This window comes from Canis aureus, chromosome 32 (genome assembly GCF_053574225.1).
Source record: "Canis aureus isolate CA01 chromosome 32, VMU_Caureus_v.1.0, whole genome shotgun sequence".
NCBI lineage: Eukaryota > Metazoa > Chordata > Mammalia > Carnivora > Canidae > Canis > Canis aureus.
This window is the reverse complement of record NC_135642.1, coordinates 23037871-23058835: the sequence shown is the minus strand read 5'-3', so window position 1 is coordinate 23058835 and position 20965 is coordinate 23037871. Positions and strand designations below refer to the sequence as shown.

General features: G+C 36.7%; 1 protein-coding gene across 6 annotated transcripts in view; it reads left to right on the top strand.

The window, feature by feature from the left end:
• Positions 1-20965, top strand: part of ATOSA (atos homolog A) — an 86851-nt gene that overhangs the window by 5989 nt on the left and 59897 nt on the right. Inside the window, exon 1 of one of the 6 annotated variants that reach the window (XM_077881136.1) lies at positions 18823-18981. The exons of the other annotated variants lie outside the window; for them this stretch is intronic. Within the exon in view, the coding sequence (XP_077737262.1) occupies positions 18945-18981 (37 nt within the window). The 5' untranslated portion in view covers positions 18823-18944. Of the gene's footprint in view, positions 1-18822; positions 18982-20965 lie in introns of those variants that run through there. 6 annotated transcript variants of the gene reach the window in all.

Here is a 20965-nt window from a genome sequence, read left to right as displayed (position 1 = left end):
ATCCTAACCCCATGAAGTGATGATGGTTGGAGGTGGAGCCTTTGAAAGGTGATTAGGTCATGAGGGTGGGGACCTAATGAATAGCATTAGTGCCTTTATAAAAGTGGCCCAAGAAAGCTCTTCCACCATCTGAAGTTACAGTGAAAAGAGAGGCATCAATGAGGATGCCAGCTCTCACCAGACTCTGAATCTGCTGGTGCCTTGTGGTTCTCCCAGGCTCCAGAACTGTGAGAAATAAGTTTCTGTTGTTTATAAGCCACTTACTTTATGGTATTTTGTTACAGCCTAATGAACTAAGAGACTCCCCTCTTCTCCTTTTTATTGTATTATAAATTGCACTTTAGAGTTAGTATTACAGCAGTTTATGAATTTACCTAGGGTTTAAGGCAACCCTGTTAACCTCAGGCAATTGCTTCCTAGGCAACTGAAATAGGAGGAAAGACGTGGTAAGACCTAGAAAAAAAGTAGCAAGGGAATTAGTTGCCTTGTTTATTTGATTAAAATAATTCATTGTTAGCCAGAAATGACATGTCTGAGGAAAAGAAATGTTGACTAGGGGATCCCTGGGTGGCTCAGCGGTTTGGCGCCTGCCTTTGGCCCAGAGCGCGATCCTGGAGTCCCGGGATCGAGTCCCACGTCAGGCTCCTGCTTCTCCCTCCTCCTGTGTCTCTGCCTCTCTCTCTCTCTCTATGATAAATAAATAAATAAATCTTTAAAAAAAAAATGTTGACTAGATTAAGTAGAGCAGCCTTTTAGCAGCCTTTTATTAAATTCCCAAGTGGAGGTGGTGGTGGTAATATTAGTAATAACCGCTAACTGTTGTGTATACTATGTGCCAGGCACTGTTTCAAGTAGTTTACATGTATAATTCATTTAATCTTCACAGTTGCTCAGGGAAGTAGATGCTTTTGTCACCACCATTTTATAAATCAATGAAACTGAGTCAGAGAGAGATTTGGTAAGTTACCCAAGGTTACACAGCTAACAAGAGGGCTTGCCAGCTTTGAAGCAGGCTCAAGTATATACTCTTAATCCTCTGACTGGTAGCAGTGAGTAATGTTAAATTATTATAAGATACTGGGACCAAACTGGCCTCCAGAAAACACTAAATCTGGTTAAGCATTGTGATCTCGGAAAACTTACCTTCTTTGCCTCACTCTCTTCATCTTTACAATGGGGAAGTAGTAGTACCTTGCTTAGGGTTATTTTTAGTATTAAATAACTGTATTTAAGGTGCTTAGAACTGTGGCTGGTACATAGTAAACATTCAAACCTGAACTGCTTTTGTTATTATGAGACATACTTTAAAAAGTCAGTTATTTAGAGAAAGATGGGGAGGACAAAAGAAAGGAGTTAATTCAACTGCACATATACTTACTGTGATTTCAAGTCAAAAGTTATGGTTGGTCTATCATCCATTTACACTTTTGGGTCTTGATACGTCAGTAGCTATTAAATAATTGCTGGCTTGATAGAACTTCTGAAATTAGATACTACCAGGATTGATATAGCCATTCCCTGTCTGTTTTTGCTAGTCATCTAATAAAAAGGAAATGATTCAGTGGATGGAACACTGTCATTTCTTTGAAGCATGAGAAAAAAAAAAGAAGGTAGACTTGAGAGGCTAAGGTGTGTATAGGGAGCATGACTTAAAAGGTGATTTCCTTTTGAAAAAGTGAAGAAACCCATGCAAACTGAGCATGCTACATTGTAAGTAAGTATAGAAAAAAAGGATTAAATGAAGAAAATTTTACATATTTACTTTTTTTTCTCTTTTCAGTCTAGTATCTAGTTATGGGAATGTTTTTTTCCCATTTGAGGCTGAGGATATTAAAAACACTGAGGTAATATTAAAAAACCGCGGTAATATCAAACTTAGAATTCTAACTTAATATTGATCTTTTTTTTGTAGTGTAAAAGCAGAATTGTTGTACCTGGAAACAGTACTTCTTTTTCAGTATGTAAACCAAAGTCAGTTTGTCAATAGTTAATTCTGTCTTTGCTCAAATGGATGAAAAATCAGAATAGTTCATTCATCTTATCAGATTTTTCATAATAAACTGAAACAGTATAGACTGGGTCACAATGCCAGTATTAAGTCAAAATATTAGACAACAATTGATGTGTAATACTAATGATACTTTGCTAATATAAGTTGAGGGTTTTTTTTTTCATATTTTCCTTTTCATATAAAAGATACTCCTCCCATAAAATTGTAATAAGGCCTTTTGCATTTTTTTCTCCTTGTTCACCGTGCCCAGCCCTACAGGTTACCTTGTAGGTTTTTGACTACCTTTCAGGGCCTTATATGGACTATTCCTTCTGCCTAAAAAGCTTTTTGCTACATGCATCAAATTGATGGCTCCTTGTCATCCTTCTGATCTTGGCTTAAATGTCACTTTTCACAGAGGCTTTCTCTGACTACTCTATCTAAAGTGTTCAATTAATGTTAGCTGCTATTATATTTATTGAATTAGATGTCCTTTGTTGTCCTTTTTTTCCCCCTCAAGTTTTTATTTAAATTCTAGTTAACATATAGTGTAATGTTGGTTTCAGGAATAGAATTTAGCGATCCATTACTTATAGTGTAACATCCAGTGCTCATCATAACAAGTACCCTCCTTAAGAGATGTTATTTTTTTTTTTTTAAGATTTTATTTATTCATGAGAAAGAGAAAGGGGTAGAGACTTAGGCAGAGGGAGAAGCAGGCCCCATGCAGGGAGCCCAATGCCGGATTCAATCCCAGAACTGCAGGATCACGCCCTGAGCCAAAGGCAGGCACTCAACTGCTGAGCCACCCCGGCGTCCCAAGAGGTGTTATACTTAAAAACAACTTCAGGTTAAAGTTCTATATCATATTTGGTGTACTTGATGAAAGGATACTGATGCATAAAACTCTTAATCATTTCATGAGAGAATTGGCTGTAGGATTTCTTTAAACTTCCTACATAGCTTGCTCTATAATTTATACCTATTTTATTTATTTTATTTTTTAATTTAATTTAATTTAATTTTTTATTTTATTTATTTATTTATTTTATTTTATTTTATTTTTTTATTTTATTTTATTTTATTTTTTTAATTCATGAGAGAGGCAGATACACAGGCAGAGGGAGAAGCAGGCTCCATGCAGGGAACCTGACATGGGACTCGATCCCAGGTCTCCAGGATCACGCCCTGGGCTGAAGGCGGCGCCAAACCGTTGAGCCACCTGGGCTGCCACTATACCTAATTTTTAAAAAATTTAAACCCACAGAAAGGTTGAATCATACAGTTAATCAAATACCTTCTCATAGGTTAATTATCAACACTTTACCACCTTCGTTTTATCTTTCAATAGGTAAGTGGGTGGATTAGATAGGTAGACACGGGGGGTTTTCATTTTTATTTTTTGTTTTTATAATTTGAGAGTGAGTTGCAGACATGACACTTCAACCCTGAGTACTTCAACATAGAACTGACTAGTATCAGTATGTGAAAGCTGACTATGTACATTTCTTCCCATTTCTGTATCAATTTAGTTGCTTGTAATCCTCATTAGTGGCCATTTACAACATGGAAATTGGCAATACTACAAACCAGGTTTTTTTTCCCTCTCCAGAGCCAGTTGTTAGACATTTGCCATCACACCACTGCATGTACCTCCTAAAAGTAAGAACATTCTTCCACATACCTGCTGTACATTTATCATACTCAAGAAATCAAACACTGGCATAATGCTAATATCTAATATACAGTTTAGATTCACATTTCCCAAGTTGTCCCAATATAGTCTTCAGTCAAATTGCTTTCTATTACAGAAAAGAAGTTAAACCCTGATGTTGAACAACATTTAGAAAGGTTTTAGAGCATATCATGAGAATATGTAAAGGTAGAAGTGCACAGAAGTACTGCTGTTTGGGGAAAAAAAATCAGGTCATGTATATAGGACAATTAAGATATTAGCAGATTTTTTTTTCCTTATTTAGCTTTAAACAAAAAGTTACTTGGACAAAATAGATTTAAGAGAATAATGAGTATTGATGAAATTCCAAGATTTTTTCTGATTGAAAATAATTATTTGAATTGAGAGGAATTATGTTTTTACTCTAAAGCCTCAGGCTACCTCTCTGATCTCATTTTTTTTTTTTTTAGTATTCTAATATCCCTGTAGTCTTGGCACATTGGTCTTTTTCTTCAGTCACCACAAGCATATTGACATTGTGGGGCCTTTACATTTGCTGTCCCCTTATGAAATACAAGTCTCATGACCCTGTCCTTTAATCCATTTGACTTTGTGCTCAGTGTCATCTCCTCAAAGAAGCCTTCCCAACCATCCTATGAAAAGCACAGCTCTTTTATTTTTTCTGTACACTGCATTACTCTTCTTCATATCGCTGCTTGACTGGATGTTCTGTATTTATTTATTTATTTACTTTTTTGTTTTTCTCCCTAGTAGGAATATAAGCTTCATGAAGGTAGGGACTTAATGATGTTTATTCACTGCTGTGTTTCCCCATATGTGGACTGATGCTTGACATTTAGTAGCTGCTCAATAAATACTTATTATTAAGTGAATGTTGCATGAATTTTAGTATCTTTGTGATATACCATAAAAGTCTTTTTTTTTTTTTTTTTAAGATTTTTATTTATTTACTCATGAGAGACACACAGAGAGAGAGAGAGAGAGAGAGGCAGAGACACAGGCAGAGGGAGAAGCAGGCTTCTTGCAAGGAACCTGATGCGGAACTCCATCCCGGCTCCCAGGATTATGCCCTGAGCTGAAGGCAGACACTCAACTGCTGAGCCACCCAGGCGTCCCCATAAAAGTGTTTATCACTGGAAAATTTTATTCATTTTTCCCCCTGGAACTTGTTAGTTTTGTAACTCTACGGATTAATTTTCCAGTATCAGCTTTTGTTTCTAATTGGGAATATTTATATCCACTTCTCAAAGTTACTAGAGAATCAAATGAAATAACTATATAAACATAAGACACTTGATAATTGACTGGTAAAAATGCATACCATCAGACTTTGTAGGAAATAATGAATTTCAGCTGGAGTGATTAATTTCATGGCACAGATCCATCAGAGGCAACAGCTGTGTTGAGCCTTAAAAGACATAAGACAGGGATCCCTGGGTGGCGCAGCGGTTTAGCGCCTGCCTTTGGCCCAGGGCGTGATCCTGGAGACCCGGGATCGAATCCCACGTCGGGCTCCCAGTGCATGGAGCCTGCTTCTCCCTCTGCCTATGTCTCTGCCTCTCTCTCTCACTGTGTGCCTATCATAAATAAATAAAATAAAATAATTAAAAAAAAAAGACATAAGACAGTTATGTTTGGGATAAATAGGTGGGAGTTTGAGATAGGTGGAAGAGATTTAGGCAGGGAGGACTGGAAGAGGACAATCTGAGCAATTAAGATGTTTAAGGGATAGCAGGTAGACTAACATGAATTGTAGGGCTTACTTATAAATGAGGAAAATTAGGGTTTTGAATGTCACACTAAGGGGTTCGAGCTTCATTCGCTTGATAGAGGGGCACCATTAAGTAGTTTGGTCTGATTGAAGAGAACTTTTTGGAAGAATAATTTGGCAGTATATTTCTTTTTTTTTAAGTCTTATTTATTTAACCTCTATATACCCCATATGGGGCTCAAACTCACAACCCTGAGGTTAAGAGTCCTCTGACTGAGCCAGCCAGGTGCCCTTGAGAGTATATTTGTATTATTTAATTTCATTGTAAGCAAGCAAAGAATTACTATTGAGTATCTGGCAGTCTTAAATCAGTTTTTAGCTCTCAAAGTTATATTATGACCTGGTATTCTAAAAATTACCTGACACTCATCTCTACTGTTGGCTAATTTTTTCTTTTTCCTTTGCCACCATTCTTTGTAATATATGAGGGATTAGTTTTCCCTTATATGAAAATTCTTGGGAGTATTAACATGTACATAATATTACAATGTCATAGCTATTGTTTTATGATCCTCTTTTGTCAGAATAGTTAAACTACATTATTTTAAAGCAGCTCTGTGTTATAACAAATAGGAGAAAAACAGGATAAATTTGGAAATTTTTCTCTCATTTCAGACATTTGCTGGCAGAAACGTCATAAACTCTGGGATTAGAGGCCTTTGTACCTTCCAACCACATGTGAACTATGGGAGTAAGGAGATCCCCCTCCCCCCCCAATACTGAATAAGCTTTCCTACCTGTGTTAAGGAGGGAATGGATATGTCTCCTCCCCGCTACCCAACAAAATAAACATTTTTACACCAAAGCTTCAAGGAAAAAAATTTTTTTTGGCCATAGGAGGGATTTGTTCAATGTATTACTAGTAGAAAGCACAAAGCAGGAAATCTTAGATCCCGTCATTCATAACTCCTTCAAAATTGTCTGAAATGTGTGTTCTTAAGTTAGAAAACTCATTTAGAAGTTGGGATAAGGAATATACCTATGCCTTTGAGGAAGTGTATTCAAATCTGAGTAATTATTTTGTCCATTAAATGCTGGTCCTGGAGGCATAGTTCTACAGTCCAGTATATAACAACTGTGACCTGTGCTTTTTCTTTCAGCTTCTGTTACAGAGTTCAGGTATCTGCCAGGGAACTCTGAATAGCGAACAGTGAAAAAAAATCCTCAGGTTACACAGTGGTACAGATTAAATTCCATTACCAAGAGCTCAGGACACTAAAATCCTTTTGTTATTCTGAAATTACTTTGAAAATCATGCTGTTGCTAGAAATCAGAGTTGGAAAGGTCATTACAAAGTGTGAGTCTCTTTCATTTTTACAGTAGGAAAACAAGACCCAGAGAAAAAGAAGTAACCTATCCAACTATGAAAGTAAAACTCAGATTTCCTGCTAGTCAGTCTAGTGTGTCTGTACTTCTACCTTTAGCAAGAGCACAACTGCCTCTAGGTTCTGCACCAGAAATGACATAATGATCAATCAGCCTTCCTCAAGGAACTTGGAAGAAACAAAGACTAGGTGATTATATATTAACATTATTCTCCAAATAGAATAGAAGAAAGTCAACGGTAATAGACTCAAAGTGAAAGACCTTTCATCCTTGAAATGGGATGGTAAAAAGAATATAATGAAATTAGAAATTAGAGATAATGTCAAATTTAAACATGAAGAATTAGCAGTATAAGCTTATTATTTAGAAATACAGAGAAAAATCTGTCTTTAATTTTATCATATGAAAAACAGGGCTAGCTATAGTACTTAAAGGGCTATCATAGTGATTAAATGAAGTAATCCATGTAAAGTGCTTAGAATAGTATTTGATTATGAAGAAATGGTAAAATGTTACTTATTAATGTATTAACATTTCTTCAAAAATAAGTACGGTTTTTAGAAAGATGTATTTACTTATTTGAGAGAGAGGATAGTGGGAGGTAGGTAGGGGCTCAGGGTGGTTAGAATCATCAAACAGACTCTGCACCGAGTGCAGAGCTCAACTCAGCGCTCGATTTCAACCACCCTGAGATCAGGACCTGAGCCGAAACCAAGAGTCAGATGCTTAACTCACTGAGCCACCCAAGCACCCTAATAGGTATATATTGTAAATGTTCTACAAAGGAACCTACAAGGGCTAAGAGGGTGACTAACCAAGGGCCGGGAAAAGTATCTTTGGTTAGGATGATTAAATAAATAAGGCCTCTTGGAAAGTAAGGCAAGGATGTGAAAGAGGCAATTATGTAAGGATTGAGGGAAAGAACATTCTAGGCCAGAGGAGTAGTATGTGCAACGATCTTGAATTTAGAAAGAACCTGGCATGCTTTAGGAGCTGAAAGAACATACACCTTAATTTTTTTAAAAAGATTTTATTCATTTATTCATGAAAGACACAGAGAGAGAGAGAGAGAGAGAGAGAGAGGCAGGGACACAGGCAGAGGGAGAAGCAGGCTTCATGCAAGGAACCCAATGTGGGACTCGATCCCGGGACTCCAGGATCACGCCCTGGGCTGAAGGCAGGCACCAAACCACTGAGCCACCCAGGGATCCCCCATATACCATAATTTGTATTTCCTTCATTTGCTTATTTTAGATAGTCTCCTTTACTAGAATATTTGTTCTCCAAGGGTTGGGACATATCTGACTTCTTCCCTCACACCTGTGACAGTAGTTGGTAGGGAGTTGACATTTATCAGACACTTGAAAAAACATTTAAGTGCCTATTGTATGCTTAATCACCATCAGTGCCTTGTGATGAGGACTGGATTTTCCTTTCTCCTTTCAGACAGAAGTGTGGTAGGATGCAGTGAATTGTACATAGCTGACTTTTTTTTTAAAGAGCATTTGAATAACTGAAGTATAAATTATTTCAAATATAAAATATAAATTTTATATTTTGAAATAGTTTCAGGGAATAAAAACATTTTTATTTAAAGTAATTTGAAAAATCAAGTAATTTGAGTTAACCATTTTACCACGAAATTCATATTTTCCTGGTGGATCAGATGAAAATGCTCTCTGGGATGGTCCTGGTTTATACCTGTTACCTCTGTCTAATCCTATTTCACAATTGTCTTCTTTCACTCTAAATGTGTCATTGTTTATACAAAGAATTTTATGGTCACCCTAATTACTAGCCATTTTGGTGTTCTACTAGCACACTCTGTAACTCCTATTTCTTTCTGTATTAAAATAGCTTAAGTATAGCTTGAGGTAGATCATTTGCCCCAGCTGTGTTCTGTAGAATATTACATATAATATTTTATAATATGTGTGGACTCTTGTTTAAATCAAGGAATTAACAACATGGAATGCTCACTTGGATTTAGTACAAAACACTTGAACTTTGTTTCAGAAATGCTTGATTTCTGAGATGTTTTTATCAAAATCACATATTTTGACAAAATGTTTTTATTCAAAGTCATCTGAATTCTTAAGAAAAATGCCTTCTGTGATAAATTAACGATTATATAACATTGGTAAAATAACATCATTTTTAGAATTTATTGTTAAATATAGTAAAACTTTATAGACATTTGGATCCTTTTCCTTCTCTGAAAGAAATATGCATTGAATGCTGTGCTGGAAATGCAATGATGAGTAAGAACTAACTTGGCCTCTGGAAAGGCCTCTGGTTGTGGTCTTTTCTGACTTTTTTCCTGAGTCAACAAACAGATCAAGACTGGAGGGTTAGTTACCCAGTGCTGTGTTGAAAGAAGCTTAGGTGGGGGAGTAGGGGACGTGGCCCAGAGGATACCTGCACAGATCTGTAGAACCCCTACATCCCACTACCCTCTCTTATTTGTAGTGATCTCAAATTTGGTTTGAATATAGAGTGTGTGCTTGTGTGTGTGTGTGTGTGTGTGTGTGTGTGTTAGATATTTGTTTTAGAGAATGTGGAATGGAAATTTATTTCTCAGTAACTGCAAGTTTTAGTTGAAGTGCTCAGTTTTTGAGGCCTTCTTGATTTTGCCCCCTAGTCAGTGTAATAACTAAAACCTTCCTTGTCCAAAAGGTTAGAAACTATTGAGGCAGTCAATGATAAGTACTTTTCACCAGCTTTCTGGGTGACATCATTGTATTAACTAAAATAATGTTGAAAATTAACAGCTTTGAAAGATTGATTGTGGGCAGCCTCGGTGGCCCACCGGTTTAGCACCGCCTTCAGCCCAGCACCTGTTCCTGGGGTCCTGGGATCCAGTCCCACGTCAGGCTCCCTGCATGGAGCCTGCTTCTCCCTCTGCCTGTGTCTCTGCCTCTCTCTCTCTCTCTCTCTCTGTGTCTGTCATGAATAAATAAATAAAATCTTAAAAAAAAAAAAAGATTGTAGCATTTAAATGAGGGAAAAAAACAACTGTCTACCTCTCCACAAAAAGCTATACGCAATAAATTACAGAATTTGTACATTCTGAATCTTTAAATATCTCTAAGCTTTTGTGTCTCTGGTAGTGTAGTGTCATTTCCTAGTAAAGAAGGATTTATAGAACTGGCAGCACGTGAGGTGTATGAGTTTTGATTGTAAATCTCCAGCAACTACTTCTTTTTAAAACTCTATTTAGTAAAATGAAAATATCAGCCTTTATTTTATTTTATTTTATTTTATTTTATTTATTTTATTTTATTTATTTTATTTTATTTTATTTATTTTATTTTATTTTTGAAGGATTTTATTATTCATTCATGAGAGACACAGAGAGGCAGAGACATAGGCAGAGGGAAAGGCAGGCTTCCCGTGAGGAACCTGGTGTGGGACTCGATCCCAGGACCCCAGGATCACGACCTGAGCCAAAGACAAATGCTCAACTCCTGAGCCACCTAGGTGCCCCTCAAACTTAATATCAGCCTTTAATGTGTACTTCCAAAGTCCATGTTGGTTGAATGTGATAAGGTTGAACCAAATACCTTTTGGGACATGGCAGGGGATTGTGGTAATTGAGAGAGAGTATCACATGGAGAAGTGGCTTTAACATTTTTTTATCAACCCACTGTTACAGACCGAGTGTTGGGATGGCTGCTCCAACCTAACACTCTGTCCACCTAAACAGAAGTCATTATTTAGTCTTGTTCTGTGGTAGTAGCTGATATTTTGTTTTTCCCATTTTATTTAAAAAGAAAATGATAGTTCCAATCCTTTAAGTTAATTTGACAGCACTTTTAATCCTATGGATTGTTTTCACATTTAGAAGAACTAGAAAGACTTGGATTCAGGTTCTGATTTTGTCACCTGCTCTGTATAACCTTGATCAAATTACCTACCTTCTCTGAGCTTCAGTTTCCTCATTGATGGAAATTGAGGTAATTTCATTTCATAGGTTTCTCATAATGACATAACCTGATTTTGTTAGAATGACACAACCTGAATAAAGTGGTTGTGCCAGGCATTTAATAAGCACATAATTAATGGCTATTTTCAATTGTTTCCAAAGTTTGTAAGCTTAGGGAGTTGGGAATGATAATAATGGTGAATCCTGTTCAGAGGAAAATTAACTCAGTTTTAGATGTGTTAGCATTCGAGGTGTTAAAGGTAGCCAGAGAGTTTAGTCATATTATTTGGAAATAAGACTATATGAAATAGTCTGAAATTAGCAAATTTTTAAAAATGCAAGCAAATTTTGCAGACTTAACAATTGTCTTTCTTAAAGCTACATGAGGTTTATTTAATTCTATATAACTGTTTCACTTTACCAGCTTTCTGCTGACATTGTCCAAAATTTATAATATAGAATCTGTCATTTGTATGACTTGGCATAAGTAGTAGAGGTAAAGTACCAGTGATAGGTAGTTGTGGAAAAAGAAAAACATAGGACTAGGAATGAAACCTGGCTTAGGTGATTGAACTAGGTAATCCATCAGCTGCCTTAATCTTTAAGGTTCACTTTCTTTATCTATAAAGCATTCTTATTTCACAAAGTTCGATTGTCAAAGGGACAAATGAGTGTAAGATAACATTAATTTCCATTGAGATACTTTTAGTAAAACATGGTTTTTAGCAGAATAAAAAATTCATGATTGCTCTAGATTTTAAGACTGAATTAAACATACCATTCCTTATAATATAACAGCAGGAGATTAACAGCATTTTAGAACTTGTATTTAAAGAAATAATGGGTATAGGTAAAGAGGAACCCACATGCATCTGGGCACATGTTTTATGTAATGATGATAATCACTTATAAAGAGAATTATAGGATATTAAAGTGAATTGTTATATCTGATATTCATACTTATTAAGTCAGACTAGTATGTGTACAAGATATTATTAGACAAAGTGTTTGTCCAATAGCTTAGATTATAAATAACCCCTGTTCTAGCTCATTTTAAACAATGTAGTAGGAATGATGCCAAAAAACAGGCTAGAACATTTTCTTCTCTCCAAGATTTGAGATTTTGTAAACAAGGCTCTGCTCCTGGAGCTAATCTAGGTCATCATAACCCAAAATCTTTTTAAGGATGAGAAACTCAATTAAGTCTCTTAGGTACTTTTTAATATTTTAATTTTAAGAAATGTTTTAGTTCTTAAAAACAGTATTTTTGGATTGCTGTTTGGCCACTTAGCTATTTTGTACCATTTCATAATGAATAGAAATCACTGGGTAATTATTTCGGCTATAATGGTGGCTAGAAATCTTTGTGTGAGTGGAAATTAATTAACTTATTATGGCTTAATTTATCCCAGTACTGACCTAACAGTATAACATTTTGTTTTTGAATAAAAAGTGATTTAATGAGAAAAACCATAAGTTTCCTAATTTCTAAAACTATTAACAATGTTAAATTTTAGTTATTTAGTCTTTACTGGAAATTATTGAACTGTGAAATGTGGTGTTAAATGTGGCATTACTTAAGAAGCTTTAAAAATAGCAGTGTTGGGATCCCTGGGTGGCGCAGCGGTTTGGCGCCTGCCTTTGGCCCAGGGCGCGATCCTGGAGACCCGGGATTGAATCCCACGTCGGGCTCCTGGTGCATGGAGCCTGCTTCTCCCTCTGCCTGTGTCTCTGCCTCTCTCTCTCTCACTGTGTTCCTATCATAAATTAAAAAAAAAAAAGCAGTGTTGGGCAGCCCACGTGGCTCAACGGTTTAGCGCCACCTTCAGCCCAGGGCGTAATCCTGGAGACCTGGGATCAAGTCCTGTGTCGGGCACCCTGCATGGAGCCTGCTTCTGCCTGTGTCTGTGCCTCTCTCTCTGTGTGTCTCTCATGAATAAATAAAATATTAAAAAAAAATAGTGTCATGGGGATCCCTGGGTGGCGCAGCGGTTTGGCGCCTGTCTTTGGCGCAGGGCACGATCCTGGACACCCGGGATCGAATCCCACATCAGGCTCCTGGTGCATGGAGCCTGCTTCTCCCTCTGCTTGTGTCTCTGCCTCTCTTTCTCTCTCTGTGTGACTATCATAAATAAAAAAAAAAAAAAATAGTGTCATAAATCTTTAGTAGTCAAGATTTAAATTTTATCATTTTGTTATTAATATAGTATACTATTCATTAATAGTAATTGCCCTTTATCTGTGTGTGTATGTGTGTATATATGTGCATTCTGTAGGCCTAATGTTTGTATAGGGAAAGAGGAGACTTGAATTGCTTGAGAACCAAGTCCTGGGCTAGGTGATTTATAACTCTTAGAGAAATTATTATTCCCACTTTTACAGAGAAAGAAATAGACTCAGGTTACATAATTCAATTTGCACAGCTTATTAAGTGGAAAGATCTTGAACTCCTAGACTCTCTGGCTTTCCCTCATTTTGTTTTGCTGTTTTAAAGAGTCATTCCAGTAATGAGGTTGATTTTTGTGCAAGCGTGTTTACACTGCTATGCCCTAGAAGACCACCAGGGAAGGTGATATTCTATGTGTGTAGAACATTGCTGTTTTCAAAGCCATTTTATCCTATGCTATTTGATCCTAACAACAAACCAACATTGCAGGCAAAAAGGAAAAGAAAAAAGGATTCCTAATTTAGAAATGAGCAATTTCAGAGAAGTACGTAAGATTATAAAATTGATTAGAAGTGGAGTTTAAATTAGAACCCAGATCTGTGGTTCCTGGTCAGTGTTCTTTCTCCTTTTATTTTCTCTGGATGATGTATGTGATCTATGATCATGAAGTAGTGAAGTTTCACAGATTGAATCTTTTATTGCGTCTTCATGTAGTAGTGATCACACCATACCTATGGCCTAGCTTCCTGTTTAGCAGTCAAATCCTGTTTTCCTGTACTATGGGTAATGTATCAGTGACAGATCTGAGGTATAATGGGGCTGTAAGAGTACTTACTGAGTAATAAATGGAAAATGTTGAGATTTCTATAATTAAATTTTATTCTTGTATGATGCCATATTTGCCTTATGGAAATGTATATTAGAAAGGAAATGGGGCAGCCCGGTTAGCTCAGCGGTTTAGCACTGCCTTCAGCCCAGGGCATGATCTTGGAGACCCGGGATCGAGTCCCATGTCGGGCTCCCAGCATAGAGCCTGCTTCTCCCCCTGCCTGTGTCTCTGCCTCTTTCTCTGTCTCTGTGTCTCTCATGAATAAATAAATAAAATCTTAAAAAAAAAAGAAAGAAAGAAAGGAAAGAAAGAAAGAGAAAGGAGATGTTAAGGGAAGGATTGGTTAAGAGCATGCATGTTAGATTCAGGAAGACCTAAACTTGAATGCTGGCTTTGCCCACTTCTAGTTACTTGGGCAAGTAACAAGCCAGTTTCCTCCTCTTTGGGGATAGTAACTGCTGCTGGGTCACAGAAGATAGGTAGGTAAAGAGACTAACACCATGCCTGAGCCATGGGCCTACCTATATAAAAACTGTTGAATCATTACCTTCTTTTATCTTTTCTAATAGTTACATATTGTTTTGTTTAGAATATATCCAAGCTAGCATGATTATCTCTGAAGTATCTTTTTTTTTTTTTTTTAAAGATTTTACTTATTTATTCATAGAGACACAGAGAGAGAGAGAGGCAGAGAGAGAAGCAGGCTCCATGCAGAGAGCCCGACATGGGACTCGATCCAGGGTCTCCAGGATCATGCCCTGGGCTGCAGGCGGTGCTAAACCGCTGTGCCACCGGGGCTGCCCATCTCTGAAGTATCTTAAAAGCAAATTGTTCCCAATTATTTCTGCTAACGTAGGGCACAGATGATCTGAAGCATTTAATGTTTGAGATTTTTCATTTTATATTTATTTTATTTTAATTTTTTAAAAAAAGATTTATTTATTTATTTATTTATTTATTTATTTATTTATTTATTTATTTATTCATGAGAGACAGAGAGAGAGAGAGGCAGAGACACAGGCAGGCAGAGAAGCAGGGTCCATGCAGGGAACCTGACAGGGGACTGGATCCTGGGTCTCCAGGATCACGCCCTGGGCTGAAGGCGGTGCTAAACCTCTGTGCCACCAGGGCTGCCCGAAAGGTCTCCTTTTTAATTTATTTCCTTATATTAGGATATTATAAGTAACTTCTATTTCCTGAGCTATCTATTTGGAGAGCACAGTTATGACCATGCTATATGTGTTGCAGGGGAAAAACAGGGCTTTTCATGATTGGGGGTTTGAGAATTGAGAACCTTGGATTAACACTGAGTATGGAATTTCATATTATTCAGATTCTTAACATGTAGACTTTTGAGACCTACAAAGTAGATAACATACCATTCTTTTACAGCATACCCATTTATAGCTTTGTGTACTAAGATAAACAAAAGCAGGGAAAAGCAGGCATTCTTCAGAATTAAGTAAAGTGCCGTTTTGAAATTTATTGGAAAACTGGCAGCACAGAAGAAACACTTAACTAATTCTCTTTGTTGGATTTTAGTTTTTAAGGTGGCATGTCTTATGTTTTATTTTATTTATTTATTTATTTATTTATTTATTTATTTATTTATTTATTTATGTTTTATTCATTTATAATGACATGTTTTCAACTAAATTTAATTTTTTTAAGGAGGGAGGACAGGGGGAGAGGGTAAGAATCTTAAGCAAGTTCCATACTTAAAACCGAGCCTGATGGAGGGCTCGATCTATGACCCTGAGATCATGACCTGAGCTGAAATCAATAGTCACCTACCAACTGAGCCACCCAGGTGCCCCTGACTAAATTTAATTTTTATAAGTTCTTTTTGTATGTTAATCAGTAGTTTTAGATTATAGATAGAGGCTATCATTAGCCTTTAATTAGAAAGTTTGAAGGTTATAACTGAAAGGAAATATTCCAAAATAATTTAGGTATTAAATATATCTATATTTATAAAAATTATATAATTTATAATATTCATATAATTATGTAATTTAATATATAAATTAATATTTAACTTAGGTATTAAATATATTTATATTATATATTCATTTTATGTTTTTGAGAGTGGAAGAGATTAGTTTTGAATTACAAACTTATTCATCAAAAAATTAAAAAAAATTTTCAGGGTCCCTGGGTGGCTCCGTTAAGCGTCTGCCTTTGGCTCAGGTCATGATCTCTCATGGTTCCTGGGATCCAGTGCCACATCAGGCTTCCTGCTCCACATGGAGTCTGCTTCTCTCTCTCCCTCTCCCTCTCCCCATCACTCATTCTCTCTCTCTCTCTAATAAATGAATAAAATCTTTAATAAAAAATTTTTATTTCCTTTGACTTCTAGATGTATGACTTGAGTAAATAAACTCAGTGCTGATTCTCTTATTTGAACAATGCAGATAATAATACTTGTTCTGGGGGATCCCTGGGTGGCTCAGCGGTTTAGCATCTGCCTTTGGCCCAGGGCGCGATCTTGGAGTCCCAGGATCGAGTCCCACATCAGGCTTTCGGCATGGGCCTGCTTCTCCCTCCTCCTGTGTCTCTGTCTCTATGTCTATCATAAATAAATAAATCTTAAAAAAAAAAAATACTTGTTCTGTTTACCTCCCATGATTTTGAAATCAAATCAACTATTATTTGGGATATAAATCAGATATGGTGCTAGGTAAGCAATAATGTAGACAAACTAGTACTTCTCTTTAAAGCACAGGTATTGGAGGAGAATGTCATTAAACCAGTCATTTCGCAAATAATTATTTAACTTCTATGAATTAAGTACTAAGGAGGTACAGGGAGTCTAAGACTAGTCTTAGATCAAGGAAAGCTGCCCTGGGAAAGAGAAATTTAAGCTGGCACTTATCAATTGAAGGGATTGTGGGAGACTACTCCTAGTAGAAGAGGAATAGTATTTGCAAAAACTCTCAAGTTTTGAAGAAGCTTAGGATCTTTAGTAACCAAAAGTCCAGTCTGGCAGACAGCACCTTTCAGCCTTCACAATAGACCTGTGAGTTGACTATTTTACAGATAAGAAAACAGAAGCTCAAAGTAGTTTAGTAAATCATATTGTGTATTATTGTTTATAAATGGCAGTTTCAGGTTTTTTTAATTAAATATTTTATTTATTCATGAGAAACCGAGAGAGAGAGAGAGAGAGAGAGAGGCGCAGAGACACAGGCAGAGGGAGAAGCAGAGAGAGAGAGAGAGAGAGGCTGAGACACAGGCAGAGGGAGAAGCAGGCTCCATGCAGGGAGCCCGATGTGGGACTCGATCCTGGGTCTCCAGGATCACACTCTGAGCTGAAGGCGGCGCTAAACCAATGAGCCACCCAGGCGGCCCTCAGTTTCAGGTTTTGAACCCAGGTTGGTTGGCCTGACTCCAAACTAATGTTCTCTCCACTGTGCCATTCTTCTCTGTGTCACTTACCTCACAGGCTTCTTGTGCTCCCAAACACATCTTCCCTCCTGTTATTTCTCAGAGGGCTTAGCAGCTCTCCGTCTGGCTAATTGTGGAGCCAATGATCCGATTCTTTCTTTACGGTAATAATGATGTTTAACTCTTACAGGTTCTGTACTTTGTACTCTTACTTGTATACTGTAAAACCGCAGGGATCCTAGAAGCTTTTTCAGGGGTAGGAATCTTGTGGACTGGGGCTGATTTGAAACTGCAGTGTTTGTGGCCTCTCATTTAAAAATAGCCTCATGTTGCTCATGGGGTGCCTTAATAGAGCCAAAATTTCCATCAGCCTCTGCTCCCTACCCCCAAGACACTCCAGATAAACAAAGATCCGAGTAATAAACAGTAGTGCTGCTCCTGTAGCCTCTGCCTATGCCTGCAAACCTCTGTCATACTGAAATCCTAAAGCCACTGCGAATAATGCATTTTATTGGAAAAATGTCAATAAAAAGAGTTTAATTGCCTTAAAAGCTTAAGAAACACTATCCTAGTTTATGTGATGTTCAGAGGAAATATTCCCTAAAAGGGAATTTTTCTGATCCTTTGTATCTGTTTTTCTCTTAACACTGACACTATCTCCCCCAAAACATCTTTGTAGGTTGTTGTTCTTAAAGCTTAGGAGTTAGTATAGACTGGTACATTGAAGCCTGGGATTGGAAACCTGAAGAAAATCTCCTGTGCCTTCAATATCTCCAGATAATTTTATGATAAAATAGATTAATTCAGGCTAAATGTCATTTTATGTAAAAAGATGTTTTTTTTTTAATTTTTTTTTTTAATTTTTATTTATTTATGATAGTCACAGAGAGAGAGAGAGAGAGGCAGAGACACAGGCAGAGGGAGAAGCAGGCTCCATGCACCGGGAGCCTGATGTGGGATTCGATCCTGGGTCTCCAGGATCGCACCCTAGGCCAAAGGCAGGCGCCAAACCGCTGCGCCACCCAGGGATCCCTGTAAAAAGATGTTTTGATGCAAATACCTAGTTAAATTTTCATTGTTCTGAGAGTTTGTTACGAAACTATTTTCCCTTTTTAGGTCTTTTTCTAATCTGTTAACCTCAATTTTCCTTACCCCTTAAAAGGCACTGTGTAAATCTGAGAGGGGCTATTTGATGCCCGATTCCATTTTAACTATCTAACAGGTTGTCCTTTTCTAGGAATTTGTGAAGTCTGTTGTAAAGTAATTCTTTGTTATAGGTAGATGGAGGTTGATGTTTTATTCTAATTGTACATTTTTAGATTTCTGTGGTTTCAGAGGGTTTCTCTTGGTAGAACCTTACTTGAAAGGTGAAATAATAAGTTGATTTCCTCTACCACCCCTTTGTCCTGTTTTCTGTGAAACACTGCCTGAAGTAAATGTTTGCCTTTTGAATTTCTCTCTTCTGAAAACATCCAGAGACACGCTTTTTAGGGGCTTCTGCTAGAATACTCCTGTCATTCTCGTTCTACTGTTCTTTCAAGTTGCCTAAACACAGCTGAGTTGGTAAGAAGAGCGAAGACAACATGATAGTGCTGCCAAGTAGACAGGAAGCTGTAGCGGACCCGGCAGGCAGGGGCGGCCGAGCACGCGCTCCGTCCAATCAGCTGTGAGGGCTGTTGCTATGTGCGCTCTTACTCTGCTGCCTTTGTGGAAAACCTTACACAGAGGGAAGCGGAATCAGCACCCACCGCTGAACATTTGTTTTAACCACTGCAGACATCTGGATCCCTCAGTTAGTGACTGTGTAGCTATTGACAGCCAGAAGGCAACTTCTTTTATACAAGGATTCCAGTATGGTTTTCAGTGGAAACAAAGGGCTTCACAGAGAAGGTGTGTAATGAAGTGTTTTTAACGGCTTTATTTTTAAACTTCCAATTTTCTGTAGCTGTTTACCAGTGGTGGGGTTTGCTTTGCATAGATTTTTTAATAAATAGGTCTAGAAAAATGATCTCACTGAAAAACCTTGAACTTAGGGAATTTTCTTTAGCTTCATATTTTCTTTGAACAGCCTTGCTTTAAAAGATTATTAAAATGCTGCTCTGAACAATGAGTAGGAAGAAAAGAAGCCAAAATACAATGATAGAGGGAAAATGTGGTAAAAATGAGAATACAGGGAAGAGAATGGGGGTTAGCCAGAAGCATTAATCGTTATTTGGGAGCAGGGGGTATTTTTTTTTTTTAATGAAAGCTGTTAAAGAGAATGTATTTATAAAATAAGTTACATATTTTTAATTGATTTCATGGTTTCTGAATTTGACATTGTCAGAATTTAGCTTAGAATTTTGGCATAGTTTAAGACATTTATGTGCTATCTTTTTTATAAAGGATTTCTAAAGATGCTACTTCAGATTGTACAGTCTGTAATTATTTGATCTGTAGACTAGTTCTGTGCAGTTCAGATAAAGGATGATAGTTTAATCTAACCGCAAAGTCAGTGTCATGTTCTATTAAATGTGCAAATGGAAAGTGGAAAAATAAAGGATATTTAAGACAGCATTACCACAAATAGTTAAGATAGTATTATAAAATTAGAGTAAGCCTCTTAAATGTAAGAATTCTATACTTGTCTGAAAACTGCAAATATAGTAAAATCTTACTAAATTGAACCTCAGTAATTAAATATTTTTTTATAATTGAACAGAATATGGGTTACAATTTGGTTTTATGGGACCTGGAAAAACCAGTTTATCCAACTGATACGGAAGTTTTAAAATATCTTTAAAGTTTTTTACATAGTCTCACGTAGAGTTTACATAATTGATTTAGCTAATAATTCTTTTAAATTAATTAAAGCAGGACAGAAGGCTAATAGCATATTGCCATTGATGAATAATTTTCTTTTGCTTATTCATTTTCACCTGGTTGTAAATGGCTTTTTAATTCACTCAGTGATTTATGTCTGATGAATAATATACATTTAAAATTAAAATTAGAGCTTTATTTCTCATTTCTATAGGGATTTGTTTTGTTCTTTTCAAGAAGTACCTGTCATTAAGTAGGCTTAGCAGGCAATGTTAGCATGATTTGAGGAGGGATATTTCTTTTCTTTGGAGAGAACTCAAAAGATATCTCATGCTTTGGTGCCCATCACTAATCATTTTTATTGATACATATATTTGTGTTAAGTTAAAGACTTCAGATAATAGATGCAAATTTATAAAATAAATTGTCCATAAACATTAATAGTATTTCACATGAACATGCTTGTTACTAAACTTTAAAATAAGACTCTGGCATTTCTTAGTTTTTTCATGTTAGGTTTAGCCAAAAAACATGAACTTGATAGGAGTTATCATAAAAAAATGTAGCATAATAGGGACACTTGGCTGGCTCAGTTAGAAGAACATGTGACTCTTGATCTCAGAGTCATGAGTTTGAGCCCCACGTTAGGTGTAGAGATTACTTAAATAAAACCTTAAGAAAAATTATATAGCAAAATAAAGGGAGCTATTCTTTGACCTTGATGGCCTCCCCAGTATAAAGAACTCATGTGCAAAAGAAGATCTGTGAGAGGACAGGGGTTGAGAGGCAGAGGATGATAGGACTCAAGTTCATTAAATATAACTCTAACCACATGGGAACCATTGTAGGTGTTTCTGTTTTCTTGAGCTATCTTTCTCATCAATCTTTAATTTTATTTTGAAATATGGAACCACAAAAACTGAAATTTTGCTTTAATTAATTTGCTATTTTTTCCTCTTGATTCTTTCTTGAGAATTAATAGACTTCCCAAGAGCAGGCTAGTTTTATTCATATGCTGCAAAAGATGAAGGAACATGATATTGGCAAGAAAGTTTAGCCTACTGGTGTGTCA